The sequence below is a fragment of the Monomorium pharaonis genome, chromosome 6 (genome assembly GCF_013373865.1).
Source record: "Monomorium pharaonis isolate MP-MQ-018 chromosome 6, ASM1337386v2, whole genome shotgun sequence".
Classification (NCBI taxonomy): Eukaryota; Metazoa; Arthropoda; class Insecta; order Hymenoptera; family Formicidae; genus Monomorium; species Monomorium pharaonis.
The window spans coordinates 7,568,745-7,591,342 of NC_050472.1; the positions used below are offsets into that span (position 1 = coordinate 7,568,745).

The 22,598-nt window shown below is 34.3% G+C and overlaps 2 protein-coding genes across 2 annotated transcripts in view; one reads left to right on the plus strand and one right to left on the minus strand.

Annotated features, from left to right (window-relative positions):
• LOC105838054 overlaps positions 1-20,640 on the minus strand; it is a 73,766-nt gene extending 53,126 nt beyond the window's left edge. Inside the window, exon 1 of the mRNA XM_036288049.1 lies at positions 19,305-20,640. The gene's annotated coding sequence lies outside the window, so the exon portion shown is untranslated. The remainder of the gene's footprint in view (positions 1-19,304) is intronic.
• LOC118645962 lies at positions 4,278-13,730 on the plus strand. The gene is made up of 2 exons (XM_036288050.1): positions 4,278-4,544; positions 8,656-13,730. The coding sequence occupies exons 1-2, from the start codon at positions 4,280-4,282 to the stop codon at positions 10,578-10,580; spliced, it is 2,190 nt and encodes a 729-aa protein (XP_036143943.1). The 5' UTR covers positions 4,278-4,279; the 3' UTR covers positions 10,581-13,730.
• Positions 20,641-22,598: the final 1,958 nt, after the last annotated feature.

Consider the following 22,598-nt stretch of genomic DNA (forward strand, 5'->3'; position numbering starts at 1 on the left):
CTTGCGAGCACCCGAGATTATCGGATCTCAGAAACGGCTAAACCGATCGAGTTCTAACTAGGCTCAATCAAAAGCTTGGGGTCGATTTGTATGTTTTTATTTTTCCTCTACGTAATCTATGGTAGGATCACGACGCAAAGTCTAAATGTCAAAAATTTCATTTAAGATACGTCGTCATGGTCATCGTCGTCAACCTTGTTGGCATCTAAGGGGCGAGAAGCAAGACGAGGAAATGTACCCAGTCCCTCTCTTTTCAACGTCTTCACATGGGCGGAGCACCTCCCCCGCCCACGCGTTTTCTGAGAATATATTAATTCTTTTTCAATCAAAATATATGGGACCATGTTCAGTCGCAACATTTCGTCGATATGACAGATTTCATAACCTGTCAAATAGTGAACTTTAACAATTAATATCTTGTCTCGCGGGGCAGAGCGACACTTTTTTCTTGCAGATTCGTGTTCTATGCACCGAAATACACAAGATAGTGAAATTACAGCCAAATCGGAGCGAAAGTCCCTTTTCTCTATAATTACCACAGCAACATTTAACTGACTCACATCTCTATATCACACATCTCTTCGACATCAGTGTAAAATCTGAGCTTGTTACTCACTGATTAATGTTTATTTTTACATTGGTGTTGATGATTAAATAAATAAATGAAGTGTTACGTAGATTAAATAAAAGTTGTAAATATTTCATTTGGTTTATTTAATAATTACAGCAACATTTATCTGATGCACACATCTTATCTGTCTCATCGACGCCAGTGTAAAATTAAAAATTCATCAAAAGGTAGCATAGCTCAGTTAAATGTTTCATTAATACATCTGTGTGATAATAAAATAATAATGCACATACAAAAAGAAAAAAAAAGCTGGCAAATTATTTGGTTTAGCAGCGCCAAGTTTTTGTAGTAAAATATTTATTTGTATTAAAGTATTTGTTGGAATATTCATATATTGGCGCCTAGCATTTACAAGTGCGGCTGCGCGTTCGCTCTCCCTTCCCTTTTGGGCCTAGGCGCGTGTGGTGGTGGTAGATGTGCGTAGTAGTACCAAAGAGAAGAGCGAGTGACGAATGTCTTAAAATAAAAATCTTTGGAAAACGAATAAACTCTGCTGGTTATTTTTCCAACCAAAACCCCAAAAGTATTTATTTGTAATATTTATAATTTATTTGTATTAAAACTTATTTTCCAGCTCAATATTATCTCCTTTATTTCTTGCCAATATGCTTTCTGATAATTGTTTTTTGCAGGCGCACAGCAGCCTCGTATCGGCGCACAACAGCCAATAATTTAATACAAAAGGCTAATATTTATAGTTTAATCTAGCTTATATTTAAAAATCTTTTTAAGTTTATCGTTAAAATACTCTCATTTTATAGTGTCAAATTTAAATAATTGTTTTGTATTATAAAAACTAGCTAAAAAATAGTAATAATGTTTTAGTTTCTATAAAAATATTTGTTTTTATAACTGGCGCAAAATATTTAGATATCACTATTTTTGTAGAGAAGTTAATTTGTGTGTGTGAGTATAAACTTAAAAAATTTCAGGAATATATATTACTTAGGTTAAATTTGACACACTTAGTATATAATACTTAGGTTGAACCATCCAAAAGGATATACCACTTAGGTTGAATTTGATTAAAAGTTTTATCTTGAATTTGTTAATTTTTTCTTATATTACTTAGGTTAAACCATCCAATAATCTTTTTGTTTAAAGGAAAACCAAACACTTGGCGCTTTTTTTTATCTTTTTTAAAAAGATAATTTTGTTGGGTGCATTTAATTGAAATGCACAAATTTCCATTAAAGTATTTATATAGTTAATTGAAATTTATAAATACTTAAATAGACAAAACTTAATTCAGTTAAAAAATTAATCAAATTAACAAAATTGGTTTTCTCAGTGTAGTGAACGAATTTTCATAATATTTCGTAACATTTTAAACAATTTATCACATTTTATATCTACACACAGAGAAAGAGAGATTTCTTAAATTTAATAAATAACTTTGCTCGACCATTACAAAGCATATACTTCTTTGGTTTTCATAAATTTTATACACATTTCTTTAGAAACAAAGAAATATATGCTTTGGAATAATTGAACAAAACTGTTTATTAAATTTAAAGAAATCTTTCTCTCTGTGCATGAAGGTTTTTTATGAAAAAAAAACCTTAAAAATTTTTTTAGTTTCTATAAATTTTCTTTAAAAATTATAGAATGACAAATTTTATTTTAAATTTTAGAAATCTCAAAATTTTGAAATTCTTATATACAAAGGTTTTGAGAAAAGGTGTAGACTTGACTCAATTTGTAAAAAATACTTTTATGGTCAACGCTTGTTATGGAATTCATGCGTGAACTCGATAACATGCGATGGTAGAATGCAACAAATGCATAGCTATAGACGAGAAAGTCCTTGTCGGCATGAAATTATCATTATCTTAAGTGCAATTGAAAGGTCGAGCGTAACAGTCGAGACAACTTCAGAAAATTGACAAGTTTTGTGTTAAAGATGAAGAAGTTGGAATACTTTATGCTTACTGTGTTATTTCTAAATTAGCCAAGTATATAAAAAAAAAAAAACATTAAATAATTAAATGATTAAAATCAACCAACGGAATTATAGTGAAGCAAAAACTTGACGTGCCCGAGTCGTTAAAACGTAATGATCCATCAATGTTATACAATATGGAAATTATTTGTACAAATAAAATAATGAAAAAATAATAACCCATCAAAAATTTTACAAAGATAAAAAAGATACATATCAAGTACATAAACGTATTCAATAATAGGTCAGGCAAGTCAGGCACGCCAAGTTTTTGCTTCACTATAATCCTGTTGGTTGATTTTTATCATTTAATAATTTAATTATTTAATATATTTTTTTAATACATTTGGCTAATTGTATTGATCTTAAATTTATTTTTGAAAGCACGCGTTTATGTACTTGGTCTACCTTTTTTCCGTTTCAAAGTTGGCGCATAATGGGTGCATTTCCTTCATATAATTCTTTTTGTAAAAAAAAGCAATAAGACAAGACAATAAGGTAAAAAGACAATTTACCTAATATAACAGTTTTTTCTCTTAAAGATACACACACATACACTGGGTGCCTTTTTTCACCTTTTACTTGACAAATTTTTTGTCAACTAATTAATGTACACTAGCACTTACATGCCTATCAAAGTATTACGTTTAATTAAAATTTAATTAATAATTAATTTTAATTTTATTATAAAATTCTAACGGTAAGAAACAATTAAACTCGGAATTCAACTTGAAAAAAATTGATATTAAATGTATCGACTTTTTATGAAAAATCGATTATAAAATGAGCAACGAAAAATCATATTTGTAGCAAATGTCAGAAAAACAAATATAAAGCAACAAAATTTGTTGTAGATATCTCATTATGTCATCTCGATAAACAAAATTTAAAGTAAAAATCCATTTCCATAATTAGAAATGAATATTACTACTAATTCAAATCTTCGTTGAAATTATAAGATAACGTAATAAATTTTGTACAAGCTACCGATCAGGTATTTTAACGTTATCTTGATTTTTTATATTTTTATAATTTAAATTTTGCATGTTTGTCCGTCTCTCCCCTCCCTCTCTCTCTATTTCTTTTTCTCTCTTTCGGTTTCTCTCTTCCTCCCTTCCCCTTTCTTTCTCTTAAATTATTGATCATTTAAAACCAAATTATTTTAAATTTTAGACTATTAGCAACAAATTTTAACAACGTAAATCACTGATGAATTCATTGTAACAAAATGATACAAATTTATAAGTCTTATCAATATTATAAGAAATAGTCGTTTTTTACTACTAATCTTTAATTGTTTAATCAAAGATTTATTTAAAAATAATTGACTATTTTGATAACACAATTCTTTTTTACTTTGATAACTTTCTTCTAAAATTTACTTCTTTTTACAATATAATGTTTTATTATTTTATGACTAGCATTATTTATTTAATTTTTTTTATATTTATGTACTTTATCTATATTTCTGCATTTCTTTTAAGATTTTAGATTCTTTCAAGATGTTTAGAAAAAAATTTTTAATGTTTATGAAATAAATTTTATATTAATCTATTCTAGATATATAAAAGTTGATACTTAATAAATATAAAATAAAAATTATAAATGAAAAACAACTATAATTTAACAATGGACACATGATTCTTTAAATTTTAATATTAAATAATCAGAAATAACTAATAAAGTTAATAAAACGCAATAGAGAGATGCCTATAATTCAATTAATCAACGACTATCGTAATTATAAAAATAAGAACAAAATGCACAAAATTAAATATGTAAAAAACATTATACAAGATCTGGAAAACTATGGACCAGCTAGTTTAATACACATTGCTATTCTAAGTAACATACTTAAAAGACGCATTAATATATGGAATGCTAATGGTAGTTTAAATAAAGTTATCGGAAGAAAAAAATTGGGACCATCTATAGATATTGAATATCATGCGAACAATTCGGAACAAATTGGTAAGTTATTAATTAAATAACTATAAAAAGAAATAAATAAAGTTGTTTTAATTTATAAAATCTTTTTGATTAAATTAAAAAAGGTTTTAATTTTAAACAGTTACGTTTTAATCTAATTAAAATAAAATCAAAAAAATAATTTATCTTCTATCTGAAAACAAACTTTTATCACAAGTCTTTTTTCACATTAATAATTATGTAAAAGATGACACTTTATCTGTACAAACTTGGGTAACTCGTGTCTCATTTTTTTATTTATTTATAGTAATTAAACAATGTCTAAATGTTAATTTATTTATAGTTTTAATTTTTAATTCTCTTTATCACCTATTACTAAAATTTCTGTTTTAGTATTCATAAATGGCGTTTTATATATTACAGTTTAAAGTTTTTTACACGGAATTGTGATTATTTGTATTTTACGCGTAAACTGCTAACGTTATTCTACAATAATCAGTGTTAATTAATCCTCCCTCCCTCCCTCCCTCTCTCTCTCTCTCTCTCTCTCTCTCTCTCTCTCTCTCTCTCTCTCTCTCTCTCTCTCTCTCTCTCTCTCTCTCTCTCTCTCTCTCTCTCTATATATATATATATATATATATATATATATATATATATATATATGTATACGTTCTTAATTATTAACTTATTTATTAATTAATTAACGATTATTTTATTAATTTATTTATTAATAATAACAATTTTTATTTTATAAAACAACTTTCTTGCCGGAACCGAATTTAACGACCCCCAAAACATATGGAAAATTTATTCTGGACTCAGTATTTACTAGAAAAATTCATGTTATTTTTATATATAATTTGTTTAAAAAATTGTTTAAATAAAAAACGGGTCGATTTGAATAGTCACAAGTAGTACATTATTGCTTATTTTAACTTTATGCAAAATTTCAGAAAAGACGGTTTCTGACAGTTGGATACTGTTACTCGTTAATATATCCTTACGCCATCTCATCTTTCTATCCATAATATCTTCTTCTCTGTTCATTCCTTCTTCTTCTTTAATGTTAGTTCCTTTCTAATCTCTACAACTATATCCCTGCTTGTTCTCCCCTTCCTATGCTTTCTGCATGCCTCTTGTACACTCTAATCATGACTTTAAAAATCAAATTCCCAACTCTTTTCAGTTTTTTTTCACATAGTCTCTATTAACTATTACGTCCTATTTCTCTAGCTCTTTGTAAAATTCAAGTTTTTTTTATCTTTTAGACTCGCCACATTCCAAAATACCACGCTAATGCTATTCCTCGTTTCACATTCCATTTCTATTTTCTTAACATTATCGTTTTCCTCCCTCTTCACTTTCTTATCCGGACTCTCTATTCTTCCATCTCCTTTCTCCTTCCCTCCTACCTCAATTTCCCCTGTTTTGGTTCTTTCTTTTCATTTTTAACTCTTCCTTCTTACGTCTTATCTGCATCTTTTCTTGCTTCCAACTTTTAATTCTCCTACTTTTTCATCTCATAACTATCATGTACCCCCCATCCATAATTTTTCTTGTTTTATTCTTACCCTTCTGTCCTCCATCTCTACTTTTCTCGCTATCTGCCTTATCTTCCACCTAATTTTTTTCCATGTCAAGTCATCATCTAACTATATCTTTTCCCCCTTTAATTTTTACTTATCTTTCAGGATCTTTTTCTCTTTCTCTCTGTCTACCTTTATTATAATCAGTCTTCTTTATCAGCACGCTCCGTCTCTATTTTTCTTATTTTCTCTAAACTAACTTTTGCACTTGTCTCTTTTGTTACACCTTCTAGCATTTCTCTCCTATTTTATTCCCCGGCATTATAGGCACCTCTTATGCCTATAATTAGAATATTCCTCCTCCTTTTTTTGTTCCTTTTGATCTTATACCTTCTTTTTAATTTCTCAATTCTTGTTTTCCATCCTTAAACCCCCTTCCCTTCCTTCGGCATTTTCTTTTTTTCTATTCTCTTTATTTCTTTGTCTCCCACTGCATACGTTCTATCTTTCCTCAATCCTTCTATTTTATGTTCTAAACTTTAAATTATCTTTCTTAAATTATCTCCTCTCTCTCCTTTTGCCAAACTTCCTCCCTTTTCCTTAACTCATTCTTCATCTTTTCTTTCTCTACTCTACATTTCCTTTGCCACCTTTCGCATTTCTGTACTCAATTTTCCCAACCTTTCTCCAAGTTTTTCTTTCACCGCTTTTATCAAAATTTTCCTGTGTCTCTTTTTTCTTTTCAGCGATTCTGTCAATTTCTTATTTTTTTTTTAAATGTACCTACTAACCCACTTTCTCTTTTTAACGAATACTTCTCTAACATTACTTTTTTTTATATGTTCTTCTACACTATCTTCTACTTAAAGTATTTTCCTCTATCCAACCTTCCTCCTACGTTTTCTTTCTCTATACTACTTCTCTTATGTCTGCTTTTCTACTTTCCTTACTCACCATTTCTCTATTCCAATTCACACCCCATGCTTGTGTTTTTCCTGTTCCCGCTTTTTCAACCGTCTACTGCACTTTCCCCATCAACCTAACTTCTACACCTGTCTACTTAACTTCTCCACAACCTGTCCGTAACTTTTCTTTAATCCCTTCATTTACTCCCTTCCCATTTTATCTCCTTTTTTACTTCTGCTCACGCATACCTTTTTCTCGCTTAGTTTTGCAAAAACTCACTCTACTCTTTCATACAAACTTAATGACAAATTTTACCTTATTCAATCGAAAACAAAGGTTGTGTTATTTATAGAACTTTTAAGAAGCACATTAAACATTTTGCTAAGTGACGCAAACAAAATTTTTGTACACATAGCCATACGTGTATGCTACGCACGTACCTTGCACAAGATTGCGCACTTTTTGATTATTAACATGAGAGTAATATTTATAAAGAAAAGGTATTCGTGTTTGTAAAATAACAGAGTATCTCATATTTGGTATCCTTATCGTTATGTAATGTGATCCTTATTCTTATGTAATATGATTAATTATAAAAAATTGGCAGTTTTATGAAGTGTTTTAGCTTTTTTTTCTCTTACATTTATCTTAAGATAAGTGTCCCTATTCCCGACCATATGAGGCCGAACAAACAAAGGAATAGCTTTGTCAAGCGCGACAAAAATAAATTCGATAAAGAGTTTCATACTGGTAGATATCTTCAGCCATGCACATTCCAAAAATCGCAGACTCAATCCATTCCGTCATGTAATTTTGAAGGTAGAGAGGAATAAATGCGCACTAGTGCGTGCCTTCTCTACCAACCAGCTGTGCCCAATTTTGACCGGGCATGCCCCTATTATTAATCACCTTTTTTCAGAGCATGCAAGGTAAAGGTTTCAAACAAAAAATGAACATCAAAATGAACATAAATCAATAATAAACATAAAAAATAAACATAAATCATGAAAATAGGTATTTTATTTTAATTCAATGATATCAAACAATCAATATTAGCTTAACTTAACGTAATTTATGATCAAACAATAAAATTTATAATATTTTTAAAATTTTATTTTTAAATTTACAAAATTTTTATTATTTTTACAAATTTTTTTAGTATTTAACAATACACTGACGTTTACGTGTACGGTAATAGGGACATGCAGGCGTTTTGCTGTGCTTAATCTTGACCATCGAATAAATAAATAAAAAAAAAAACAATTTCTGACTAATTTTTGTTTTCAAATAAGTATGGCAAATTGTAACAAACTATTTAGCGGATTTAAGAAATAATCTTAAATTATTCCTTACAACGGATTTTGAACGAAATACGGATTATTTAGGCGACCAACAATTCTTAACCTCACTCTTAAGAATACGCGTGGATGGTGACGTGCGGCAAAAAATGCAAAATAAATATATGTAATTATTGCACTTACTCTGCAAGTTATAATCTTTTTGTACCGCATAAATTCCGGAATTTTTTCACTCTACCAATAAACCTGTTGATGAATTGGTAGCCTCGTAAATAACGTTTCACATCAAAGTGGTCGATAGAGGAAACATGGTCGGGAATTGTGACATTTACTTTTACTAAATTTTTTTAAGTCAACTTTTTACACGTAAAAATCTTGAATGGATTTTAATTTTTATCTAAATTGTTTTAAATCCTTTTCTAGGTCACTGGACCTTAAGAGGTAGCAAAGATCCCGATAACGTCATTATTGATTTAAACAGCTGCCTTTTTTCGGTGATCGGTTCTCAAATCGAACAAGATCCATTAAAACTTCGTAAATGGACTGTGTTAAAACTAAAAAAAAGTTCTCAGAATTTGGCTAAATGGTTAGACAAAATTCAGTGGAAAGGGAGTTCAAGAGTATTCTTTATGATTGGCGGAGTAAACGGACGTGGACCCGAAAGTCCGAGAATAAGTCCCGAAGAAATAAGGTACTCAGAAAGGTACCCAGCAGACAGCCAGGAAGAAGACGCTAAAAAAATTCTGGATGATTCAGAGGGTGAACCAAGCGAAGTTGAAGGTAAAGGCCCTAAAGTAATAGGCCGATCTAGAGTGATGTATGTCGTAAAAGGAAGAAATGGAGGTGTCAGAGCTTATACTAAAGCAAATCCATGTAGTGGAATATCTGCTTTTCAGACAGAAGACGACCAAAACTATGTCACTCATAGGGCATTGCTATCAAAATCGGGTCAAAAAGCACTACACGAACTTGACAATGCCATTCAATATACACAAAAAATACCTCGTTCAGAATTAGTAGAAGAAGATCGCCTATTACATACAGGAAGCCATTGGCATAATGGACATAAAATAAAAGATAAATTAAGAATCAATGCTGTCCTATTAACTTTAAGACATCATAAAAATAAACGAAATGACAAAAGTGCAAAACCTTTTATAGCTAGTATTATCCCAATCTTTAAACATTTTGAAGAACGTAAATGTGAAGAAGCAAGATACCCACTAAACAACAAGGTAACACACGCTGAACAAATTCTGAATGATTCACACAATTTAAGAAACGAGTTTGGTAAACAAGGCCAGTCTAGAATAAGGCATGTCGTAAATGGCAGAAATGGAGGTGTCCAAGCTTGGACTAGGGAAAATCGATGTAAGCAAAAGGGTGCTTTTCAGACAGAAGAAGATCAAAACTATGTCACTCATAGGGCATTGCTATCACAATCGGGTCAACGAGTACTAGATCAACTTCACGGAGTGTCATACAAGACTATTTCAATACCTATTTCAGAATTAGAAGAACGAGATGTCACATTTCCTAAAGGAAGCCTTTGGAAAAATGGAAAACAAATAGGTGATTTATCAAAAATACAAAATGTCACAATAGTTTTAGGACATTTTGCAGGTAAAGAAAGAGATCTATATGCAGCGCCTTTTATATTACGTGTTTACCCAAGCTTTAGAAAAATATTAACATGGATACAATGTCCGGAAATGCCTAAACAATCCAGGTACCCAACAAGCAACAACGTAAAAAACGCTGAAAAGATTCTGGATAATTCAGAGGGTAAAGAATGCGAAATTAATCCACATTTTTTATCGGAAGTGGATCCAGAAACTAGAAAGGGGCATAGTAGAGAGAGGCATGTCGTAAAAAGAAGAAATGGAGGTGTCGAAGCTTATACTAGAAAGTTTCCATGTGAAGGAAGATCTGCTTTTCAGACAGAAAAAGATCAAAACTATGCCCTTCATAGGGCATTGATATCAGACTCGGGTCAAGAAGCACTACATAAACTTAACAGATCCAATCAAATTGATTTAATTGTAGAAGCTAAAGACATAAAACAATCACATGTCACATTTCCTAAAGGAACATATTGGCATAGAGGAGAACAAAAATCTGAATTAGAAGATATCGTATCTGTCCAAATTTATTTAAGACATCATAAGGGTCAAAAAGGCGTAAAAACTGCAGAACCTCATATATTTACTATGTTCCCACACTTGAAAGGCGTAGAACCAATAAAGTGTACAGCGGAAGAAAAAGCGAAACTTATAAGAGAAAAAGAAGCTCGTAGAGCTGCCACATCTGAATCTGCCGTTGCAACCACATCTAAAACTGTTTCTTAAAACTCCTAAACTACTCTTAAAACTGCTTCTAGAATTATTTCTAAAACTACTCCTAAAACAATAGAAATAAGAGGAAATTCTATTTCTTTTAGTAAATTAAATTTCTTAGTTTTATTTTAAACTGCGCGCCAACAGGTTTCTACTTAGTAACTACAGTAAGTTAAAATGAGAAACAATATATTTACCTTACTTCAACTTGTTGCATCGACGCATCGAGAAAGATCTTGGCCCGTATTCTGAACTCACTTTTAGCGATAAAAGTGCCGATAAAAGTACTATAAAAGTGACCATATTCTGAACGCACTTTTATTCATACTTTTAAACACGAACCACCAGGCATTGCATAAAAGTGCATAAAATTTTATCGCAAGAATACTATTCCGAACTACTTTTATAGCACATTTATACCATTTTTAATAAATGTATCATTAATTGTGCCCAAGTCTACATTTCTCTAATATAAAAGTACAACTTTAAATAATTTTAATAGTGTTACATGTTCAATTTTGTTAATAAAAAATAGAATAAAATAAAATAAACAATAAAATAAATAAATTAAACAATAAAATAAAATATCTTTTTTATTTTCTTTTATTATTACTTTACTATCGTCAAATTATAATGATATGATTAATGGTTCTCGTTTACTTTATCCGGAACTGGGATTTTCTGATCAGTTAACAAAAATTAAAATATTACAATGCAATAAATAAATAAGTATGAATTAAAAATAGGTAAAAATGGGCAGTCGATTACGTCAGCAATATTAAAATTTTGATTAATACGAAACTTATTTGCACGCAGTCGTGCCTGATAAATAACTGAAAACGCGACGACAGCAGCGTACTTTACATGCAAAATATGTTACACTTTGATAACACCTTTAATCACTTACGTGGAAAAGCGATGACAATACGTGCATTTCTCGGATTTACACTTTTCTTATAAGAGATTATTTTAATGCCCTCTAGTGTTGAACTTATGTACTAGACATTAACGACGATGACATATCTTAAATGAAAAATTTTAAATTAGGTCTCTTCGGTAAAATATCTCCACTTGTACGGCACGTAGAGTAAAAATAAAAAGTTTTTAAATACAAATTAAATCTAAACTTTTGATTGAGCCTAGTTATAAACTTGATTGGTTCAGTCGTTATTGAGATCTAATAATCTCAGGTGCTCGCAAGTCGCGTACTTGCGTATAATACACGGGGCGGTCTCGCGCTGCGCGTTCACTTGGCGCGAGCCACTACTGTGTCTTTTGATATAATTTTTATTATCTTACAGAGGGTTTTGTGTTGGTAAGGGTGTTGGTTTACGCTGCAATCCGATTTTATGTTTATAAATTGCATTATAAAAAATATTTAAACAGTGTTATAAACATAGAAAGTGATCTAATATTGTCAATAAAATATAAGTTATTATTTAAACTTTACAATTTGCAAAAAAATTGTGCAAATTTTATTCTTGCTTTTGAAGAATTTCTTTCTAGCAGATTTTATGTAGAAAAAATATAGATATATAAATTATAGATTTTTTAAATGTTTTATAATTTGAAAAGATAATGCTGTTACCACAAGGAGAAAATTTTATAGTTTTATAGTAAAAATTACCGTGACAAATACTAAGCGCGGATTAAGAAGGGAATTATGAAATTTTGTATCATGTTTTTCATTAAATTACCGTAGTACTTACACTACTCATGATATAATTCTCTGAAATAATTTCTTCTTATAAAATTTTTTTCGTGGCTATTATTGTATATAGCAACTTTTGATACAAAACTTTCTCCGTGCAGTATCAAAGTTCAAGATAAAATTTTTGTGAAGTAAGGAGGTGTCGCTGTAAGAAACTATGTCACGCAAGTATTGGAGACTTTCCTCTATATAATAAAAAGTGTAATGAAATAACTGCATTTATTTATAAACAAATTCTTATATATGTTTAGAAAGACAATCTTGTAATGCGCGAAATATATGTCAACGTTTTCCCTGCTCAGTTTACCGTGGTTTTTCAACTTAAAATTTCACATTTCATAAATTTAACGTTCGCGGCGACTCCCTTTTCTTTTATCGAGGCCTTCTTGCCATTTGTTAGACGCACTGTCTTTATTTTGTCAAAACACTGGAACGGACAAAAGCGAAGTCAGCGAAGCGGCGAGCGAATAAAAATCATGGGCGCGATTAGAATTATCCTCGTGACAAACTATCCATTACTATACTAGCCGGCGTGCACGTCTATCGAATAGTCGTAAACTCCCCCCACCCCTTCCGCCCCGTCGAAAGTTCTAACGTGATAGAAACTCAAATGAAAGCCGCGAGGGAAGCGAAACGGGCGACCAAGAAGTCGCGATATGTATATATACCCGCGATTGACTTTTATAACCATTCGATGCGGCGAGTTTTTTCCTCCGCCAGGTAGAAACTCTCCGTCACGAAGATCGATCGCCGATCCAATTGGCGATCGCGCGAATGCACGGAGTGCGAGCAAAAGAGAGAGAGAAAGAAAGAGAGAGAGAGAGAGAGAGACCGGTGCGATTGCACGCGAGAGTCTCCCGGTGAAAGAATCGCTGATTTTCACTGCGCGCCATTCAAACGGTCAGCGCGCGCGAGACATAAGGAAAGGAAGACAAGTATCGCGGGTAATCGGCCTTTTAATTCTGCTCGATTTCCATTGATTCGCGGATCGTCACTTCCCTCGGCCGTACGTCGTCGCGAACATTAGAAATCGACACAGTCGGCCGACTATTACTGTATCGCGAAAGCGCCAGATAACCCGCCGTTTCGCCAAAAAAAGAAGACGCGCGTTTTTGCTCGAGCCACGCACGTTATGTGTTGTCAATTAAATTAATTTCACCCGCTCGTACCAGGACGCGGATACGATCGCTCGAAGCGCAAATGAAGGGAACGCCGGGTGACCCATATATCCGATAACAACGTTCCGCAAACGTCCGCCGACGGAGAGCAGGAAAAAGTCCAGTTATCTCGGGTACCGATATGTTAATTCAAAAGTAATAAGATATTTAGCGAGGCCTCCTTCTCCCGATCCGATCCGGTCTTGAGAGCCGGACGATGACTCGGTCAGGTGAAGGCAGACGAATTTTAAATGGTGAAAGTCCCGCAGCCGGATCGCGCCCGAAAAAAAAAAAGGAGAAGAAAATTCGCGCTGTCCCGTCGCGGCAGCATTTTTGCGCGGCAACGTGAGAGAATTACCCGAGGGAAACGAGAATTGTCGTTTTATCGACGGTCGCAATCCGACGATAATTCGTCGAAAATTTACGACCTCGCAATGTTAACTTCCCACCTCTCGGATCTTCGCGCGATGACGCGATGCGACGTGATATTTCACGACGTGTCGTGAGAGACGTCGCGTTTCACGTCCGATTTTCGCAATGGTCGATTATCACCGGTAAATATATGTATGGTAAAAACAGCTTGCAAAATTGAATTGATCATTTATTATTATTTTTCGGAAAAAGAAATCCTTACAGATAAGTTTGATTAATATTTAATTGCCGCAAAAATAATCCGTTGCGTCCGTAAACGAAATTGCAGTGGAATTAAAATAAAATTGCCTTCGCGAACTTCGGTATAGAGCAACTGTTCCAATTACTGCCATTTTAAGGAGGCAAGTGTTCTAGTTTATAGCGTAAAAAAAAATTTACTTATTTTTGATTTTTCTAAAAGAAAATTGCTGAACACATTTTTGCGCTTTTACAAATCTGCTTACATATTTAGTAAATACTTTCAAATTTTGATATAAGTAAATGGTTATTAAGTTTTATGTTAATTTATTTAATTTTATGTAAATTTAAACAAACATACAACTTGACTGACATGATTTTTCAAAAACTATTGAAATATTGATGTTAATTTTAACGTATACAAATGGATGTCTATTTATCTTGAACGAGGATTAATAAAAAAATATTGCAAATTATTAAAATGACCAGATTTTAAAGAACATCGACGATTTTTCAATAAAATTGATTGAGTTTAACGTGTGCTAAAAAAATAGTTAATTTATAGATATCTCCCAATAATTTTAATTTGGATGATAATCTAATTTATAAAAAAAGGTTATCCTCTTTTTCTTTTTAACTCAATAAAAAATTCTCCAATTAAAAAAAAAAAAACTATTCTTTTAACTATACCGAATACAAAATCTGATTAAAAAAATAACAAATCTTTCACATTAAGCTATAATAATAATAATATACACGTATATTAGAGGTGATGATAAATTGGCAAGCAGTATATTAGAAATGATGATAAAGTGAAGATAGAATTTATCTATGTCTCATTATTGAATTCTCTTTCGATCTCTCGATAGCTAAACGTTCTCAAGCAATATGCAAAATATAATGATATGTAATTATGTGGAAACGAAGATGTGCTGGCGCCATACACAGTGTATCAAACACTTGTTTGCCCGGTTCAGAAGCAGCGCGGAACGAAGTCCGCGAGACGTTCGCGATTCACGGGACGGTCCCCGCTCGTGCACATGCACGTGCGGCTCTACAGGTGTAGTCTTGTGACGTCAGTACCTATTGTTCGCCGTTCTGCGAGGAGCAGCGGAGGTGTGCAGATCTTACGGTGCAATGACTGCACGCCGCTTTTACGAGCCTTTCTTCGCCGACCCGAGGTGTTCTTTTTCGGACGAACGAAACGGTCGCTCCTCTCAGCCTCTCGGTGCCGGGAGCGAACGTTGTGGAATTGTACGGGACATGCAACAGCGACTAACCAATACATAAATTAAATGTGGCGGTGCTATTTTATCTCCTTAAGGGGTTGAAGGACCGTAACAAATTAAGAAAAGAGCATTTTTCAAGATAATATAAAACCCTGATTTATAGATATATATAATGTGTTTCTGTTTTGAAAATAAATACATTTATTTAAAAAAGGAAGATGCAAAATTATGAAAATGTTGTTAAACCTTGATTTTTTTAAGTCATTATTTTTCAAAGCTATAGCCACAATAAGTCACATCTGATGATCAATTTGAAGTTTTCAAGTAATATTTTTGATAACATTAATTTTTAATTTCTTTCTTAAATTAGAAAAAAAAAGAAACTTTATTTGCAAATTTAAATGAGTGCAATTTTGCGAAAAATAAAATTTTAAATAATTTTAAAAGAAAACAAAATTGTTTATTTTTTAATTTTAAATAATTTTGTCGAGACTGAATTATGGCTACCATGCATTTAGCACACTATTTATATTTATTCTAATTTTGCACATTTCTTACTTTTTTTAATACACTTCTTTAAATACATTTTTATTTACAAAGCAGAAACACATTATTTATTTACCTGTTTAAAGAAAATTTATTGTAGTGTTGAAGAGTATTCATTTTTCGATTCGTTATTAGGATCCTATAACTTTTTAAGACTCTCGCTTAATAAGGGAATTAATTATTGTGTTGTAAGAGCCTCCGTATTGTCGTTGAGCGTTTTATTTTAGAACGCTAGATTTCTATCGGCGTTATTACAGAATTATTGGTACCGGTACTAATAGGTGTCTAACTGAAATCTATTGCGACCTTGCTTGCAAAACGTTTAATTATTGCGCGCGTTCAATTGTCGGTGAGATCCCGTTTCCGCGGGAGAGTCGAAACCCGCGCGGTTCGGTCTCCCGTGAACAGGCATGTGCGTTTAATACGCGATCGTCGTGAAACGGAAAACATTCCACTGCTTTCGATCGCGAGGTGTAAAACTTTTACCGCGGCGCGCGCGCTCCGTAACCGTATGCGCGTATACACGCGTTTCGGGAGGAAAGAAATTCGTCGGCGGGTCCGGCCCAGTATCCGTGGACGATTCCGGGGCACGCGGCATCGCGGGAGAGATGCATGGTGTGGTAGTGTGCGCGCGTTTGCAGCCGGTTCGACTACATTTCGTGACGGCGGCGCACACGAAAGCACGATAAACGTGTCCCACACGCGTACACCCAACACACAGACGCTCGTCGGAGGTTCCGAATCTCGAATCTCTCTCTCTCTCTCTCTCTCTTTCTCTCGAGCGGGCCCGACACGAGGGGCCCTGCCGAGGGGCCCCGCAACCAGACGGGGTCCATATGCAAAACACATGCGGAGAGCGATTGGCTCGCCGGCGCGGCGGAGGCCGACGCGGTGGTTCGGTCCGAGGCGTCCGAAGCCTGTGTGTAACGAGCTGCGGCGGTCCATCCTCCGATACGTGCCGGGTCGTCGCATTCTACCTCGTCGCATGCTGTTATCGAACGATTAATTTGGGCCCCGCGCACGCACTTCATACGACCGACGCCACCCCGGAGAGGAGGAGGGGGGGGGGGGATAATGGGGGTCCGCGATATAGGAAATTGCGCGAAATGGAGATTAATCGCGCGCCTGTAACTCGCACGATCTTTGTTAAGTTTCGTTGAGCATGACGCTTGTTTTCTGCGTCCTGTTTACGCAGGATTGAGACGAAGGGTGGGGGAGGAGAGAAAGAGAGAGAGAGAGAGAGAGAGAGAGAGAGAGAGAGAGAGAGAGAAGGAAGGGAGAGAGAAGGAGGAAGAGGGAGAGATCACGAACCCGTCGCGGCGCTAGATTACTCTCGGTGTGACATCACACCGCGATGAAAATAAAATATCACCGCTAAACAGGATATTTAAAAACACAATTTTTAAATGCCGCTACTTCCTTCTGCTTAAAAATCATGTTAATATCTTAAGATCGTATTTCAAATGACGTTAAAAGCAAAATTAGGTTCAATATAAAAATACACTTTGAGTATTTAAAAAAATTTACTCTTTCTCTCTTTCGATAGTTTTATTAAATTATAAAAAATTTAAAATAGACAATTGTGTTTGAGGAAACTGTAATGTTTTTTTTTTATTTCGTGGCTGACATGCAGCACGATTGTAAACCTACAATTGTCTCAAGTCGTAAATTAACTAAAATTAGCTCTCCGCGATTATTCCCCATTACTTTTCTCTCGGCTAACAAAGTCCGTATTCCCTTCTCGGTTAACGAGATGCTGCGCGAGATTGGATTCCTGCGGGAATCCTTCGCGATACGACGCACCACAGGATGTTGAGGCGCAGTACTCGAGATTCCAGCGTGGATACCAACCACCCACGTATGAGCGCGTTCATTCCCGGCATTAGGCTAACGTGATTTGATCTCTTGACGATGTACACGCACATACGCACACGTATCTACGTCCATCCGTCCATCCGTCCGTCCGTCTGCTCGCCCTAACGTTCCCTTCTCGGACACGCCTGGAATCACAATTTCAAATATCCCGGCTGATTGCAGCCTACGCGCGGAATAGTCGAGTCTTTCTTTTTTGGATTGCTTCGCAAAACGAGAATTGTTAACATCGGCTGTGTGTATTAATCGACACACCAACTATTAATCGACGATTTTCGTAATAGGGCATTTTATACAACGGAACGTCGCGCCATATGGTGAGCGGTAAAACGGGCGCATTAGACCTTCAAATACAATTGTGTATATTTTTGACCGGCCTAAATAGGGCTAATTCGAAAAATTCTACCAGCTGCGTACAATCGCAGATCCACTTTCGAAAACCTAAAGCGCAAGGGAATTTCATTAATCCTCGCGACCAATCTGATTTTTATAAGTGGAATGAGCATTCCTTTCTTTTTGTGTGTGGAAGGACGACCATTTCGTCCCTGAGATGTCGTTAAGACGGCAAAATTGCCGGAAGACCATTTACATTGCGACAGCAGAAACGTGTATTATCAACGGGGCCGTCTTGGGCAAACAAATTGCAACGAGACGTTCACGATCGCCCTACAACGTATCGTATTTCTGCTACCAGGTACGGGAGAGCAGATACGGAGAGCGTTTATGAATCGTAGCGCCTGGCGGCTGCACCGCGCATTCAAATCACCGGTCAGTGCTCCGGTTGGTTATCTACCTCCGCAGCGAGCGAGCCAGGGGATCGCGTTGCACTTTCGTGCCGCGGAAATATTAACGTAAACGTTGCGGAGACTCCTGCGCGCGTATCCCGCGGGAGATCCCGCAGTTACGCGCATTATCGTATTCCTGCGATTAGCCGGGGGGCGCGATAATTAAGTAGGCGTGTAGCCTGGTCTTCGGATGAAGAGGAACGTCTCAAAGCAATTGTACGACTGCTCGGACGAATGCAACGTAAAGCAAGATTTCTCAAATCATCACATAAATCAATAGCTTTTGACAATTTTATTTATCTCTGCCAAATATCCCGTTTCACTACTCATAAAAGTGAACGGCATATGTTTAAGATAATTTCATAACGTCGTAAAAACACCGCAGCTAAGCAACTGGCAAGTTTGTAATCGTTGATTAGATTAGTTATGTAATTTAAATTTCTTTTACTTATAATCTCTTCGCACTTATAAAAGGTAGCAAATAGTTTGTATAAACGCAGAGGACGTTTTCATTAAGACTCAAGTGGAACGCTTTCAATATTCCTAATATTTTTCTGCATTCCAACTTGCTTGCATTATTATTATTGCAGATTGTATAAACATTTTCAGTTATATAAATCTTCTCAATTAAGACGTACATAAAAGAACTCTGACGGCCTATTTAAAACTTTAAATATTTATTACATTGTTTTTCATTTATGAGTTGTCAAAAAGAAAGTAAAAGGTTTAACATGTTTCTTTAAATAAAATATTCCGAAAAGTGGCGAACTGAAAAGTTTCATACACATAAATAAGAATTCTCTTAGGCAACGCAATTATCAACTCACCTGACCGGCGTTCTCTTAGATCCCCATGGCACAGTGCACACCGGTTAACACGATTAATTTCTCTCTCTTTCTCTCTCTCTCTCTCTTTCTCTTTTTCTCTCTTCCGTCACTGGTAACGTATCGAAGTTTCAAAATTACGTTCACGTTTCACTCGCGAACAAACCGCGACGAGGGGGAAAGGAGACGAAGGTAGAAAAAAAGGAGGAGAAAAAAAAATCAAAACTCGCGGAGGACGAGAATCATGAATCGCTGAGAGTAAGCACGCTGACGAGCAGCACGTTCCGCGGCAACTTCCCCTACGACAGAAACCGACTTTGAGTCGGGTCCCCGGCCGCTCGCTGTCGGTGCAAAGGACCCATGGGTCTTTGCGCTTGCGCATCGGGGGCCCCTCTACCGGTTGACAGGGCGAAAGGTGGGAGGAACGACCGGCAACCCCCTTTCCCGGACCTGCTCCTTTTCGCGGGTTACTTGTGCTACGTGTGCGTGAGGATTATGCTTGCCTGTGGGTGTACCTGCTCAGGTGGCAGCACCTCGCCTGATAGGTACACCTGATGGTAGGTCGAGGAACAAGGGAACTCCTGAGCAAGGTGTACTGGTATCTGCCTATCTGTCTACATGACAGTCGATATTGATAATAATCTACCATCCGCCTACCTTTTTTTTTTCTACCCTAGAACAATGTTGTTGAAGGTGCTGCTGAAAATCTTTCGGGTTTAATCAAATATCTAAATTGATGTTTTCCGTTTTAATTTTTACAAGCCGACGCAAAAGGTGACTGATTAAGGAGCCAACTTTAAGAGGACTTGTGAAAGAATCAATTCTAGAGGTGTCAAACAAGCCCCAGTTTTAAAAAGATCATTTGACACTTCTGTCAAACTCATTATTAGAAATATGGGGTAAACTTTTTGTTGCCAGTGGTAATAAACAATAAATAAATCTATTAATCAAGTTGGCCTTCTGGTAAATCGGTTTATTAAATAAACAATCGACTATTGATTTTGGTCCTCTTAAGAGAACTTTTGAAAGAATCATCTTTTCATTGACTTTGGACATAACTTGCTTCATATTTCGTTGGTCCGAATATATTAAGTCGCTATGTCGTAAAGTAAGCACTTGTATCTACACCTGAAGAGGACCAAAATCAATGATCGAAACGTTGTTTATTTAATAAACTGGTTTGCCAGAAAGTCGATTTGATTAACGGATTTATTTCTTGCTCATTATTAGATTTTATAAAATTTATTAAATGGATTAAATTTTACCAATTTTGGATGAAACTTCTCAAATTAAATTGGAGCTTCTTATCACAAATTAAAGATTAAGGAGCTCCAATTAATTATTTGTTGTATCAAATATTACATTCCTCTATCATATCGTTCTCAATTCCAAATGTACTGCGTGCAAACAAAGGGTTAACTAAAAACGTTTAAATAGATGAACTTGAAACTGAGGTCTCTCGGTTACGTCAAAGAGGAACAATTATTATGTAATTGCGTTAATTGTAACCGCGCTGCCCTCGACCGTGCTGTTCCTTCCGGCCGGATTCTTGCATTCAACCAGCCGGGACGACAAGATCCGCAGGAATTCGCGGTGTAACGCCTTATGTCTCGTCGTTGGGAATCGTGCGGGAAAGGGAACGCGAGGGGTGTCTTGGGGAAGGGAAGCTGGTGCTTCGACGAACACTTCGATGCACACCGGTGAGCAACACGCCGTATGCGTTAATAATTCCTGCGTCTTCCTTTCGTTCCTTCACTTCGCTTTCGTGCTCGGCTGTGTTTGAAGAAGGTAAGACGAAGAATTCCCCGAGTCTCTTTCTCGTTCTCTCTCGATCTACTCTCATTCACTGCTTTCCACTCAGTTTGTACGTCAAATGCTGAGCGTTTCTTTTTTCTGTAATTTCTTTATTTTACAAGAATACTCGGTTTCAGAGGGTAAAAATATAATTTTCTGAGCGATTATAATATTAATATTAATATTCAATCAGTGCGTCGTATTAATAAACCAGTTTTTTTCTTACATTTTACTTTATACATTTTTTATATTGGTTTACTTTTATTTTAATTTGGTTCACGCACAAATTAAAAGAACATTACGTACTTCATGTAGTAAACACTTTTAAAATAACAATTTTTTTAAAATATGGCATTTATTAGTCCTGCATGCAACAATCACGCGAAAGACAGTTAGCAGTCTGGTAGAAGTGCCGAATACAGTTTTGCTAACACATCGCAGAAATAGCAGCATCATTTACCGACAGGTCGATGCACACGAGTGAGCACGGCGATCTGTGGAATACGAAATAGTTACGGAAACAGTAGCGCGTTATCTTAGTTTTACGTGTTGCACATTCTCGTGCAGTAATAACAAAATTAGTTAAGAGAATACTTGAGTTCTCGCAATAAACTTACAAGTGTGAACGTCAGCCAAATAAAAAATGTAATTGTTCAATTTTGTTCTAAATTTTTGTATTTTTATAAAAAAGTTTATTTAAAAATATTCTACATTTACTGTATATATTTTTTGCTATCAAGATTGTGCAATTATTATCGATATTTTTATAAAATTTATCAGAAGTTTCTTAAATTATATTATCATAAATTTTATTACAATAAATAATATTAATATGTAATAATTATAGTATTGTTATAGTATATATTATAATGACAATTATGAAACTAATAATTGATATGGATAGAGATATATAAATGCAAAAATAAATTTAAGCCATTTTATTTTGGCAGTCTTACCTCTTTGTTATTATTATTGATTAATTATTAAATATATTAAATAATAAATACATATTTAATCTTATTATTGATAAATTAATAATAAAATAATTATTAGTTAATAATTTTTGTTTTAATCATTTTTAATCATTTTAATTTATATTTTAATTTGTTTTATACTTTCAAAGCCGATACAATTTAGAAGATTGGCTGTCAAAATTATGCGAATTAATATTTTAATGGGAAATATAATAAAAAATATTTCAAATAAAGCGCATTAGATAATTATCTCCTAATATTTTAAAATGTATAACATTATAATATTCTGTATTTTAACCTTATTTTTTAAGTAGGAGTCTTTGTCAACGAATTGCACGTTACAATTTATCTCTTGTAAGATAAAAAAATATAAAGGCATTATATTTTACGATATAAATAGAATTTAGAGTTTAGATTTAATTATAGAAAAAGATCTAAGTTTAAACATCTTAAAACGCTGATGAAACACGCTAGCAATGTGTCCTTTCTCGGAACAGCGAGATTATCTACTTTTAATATTTGAGTTATG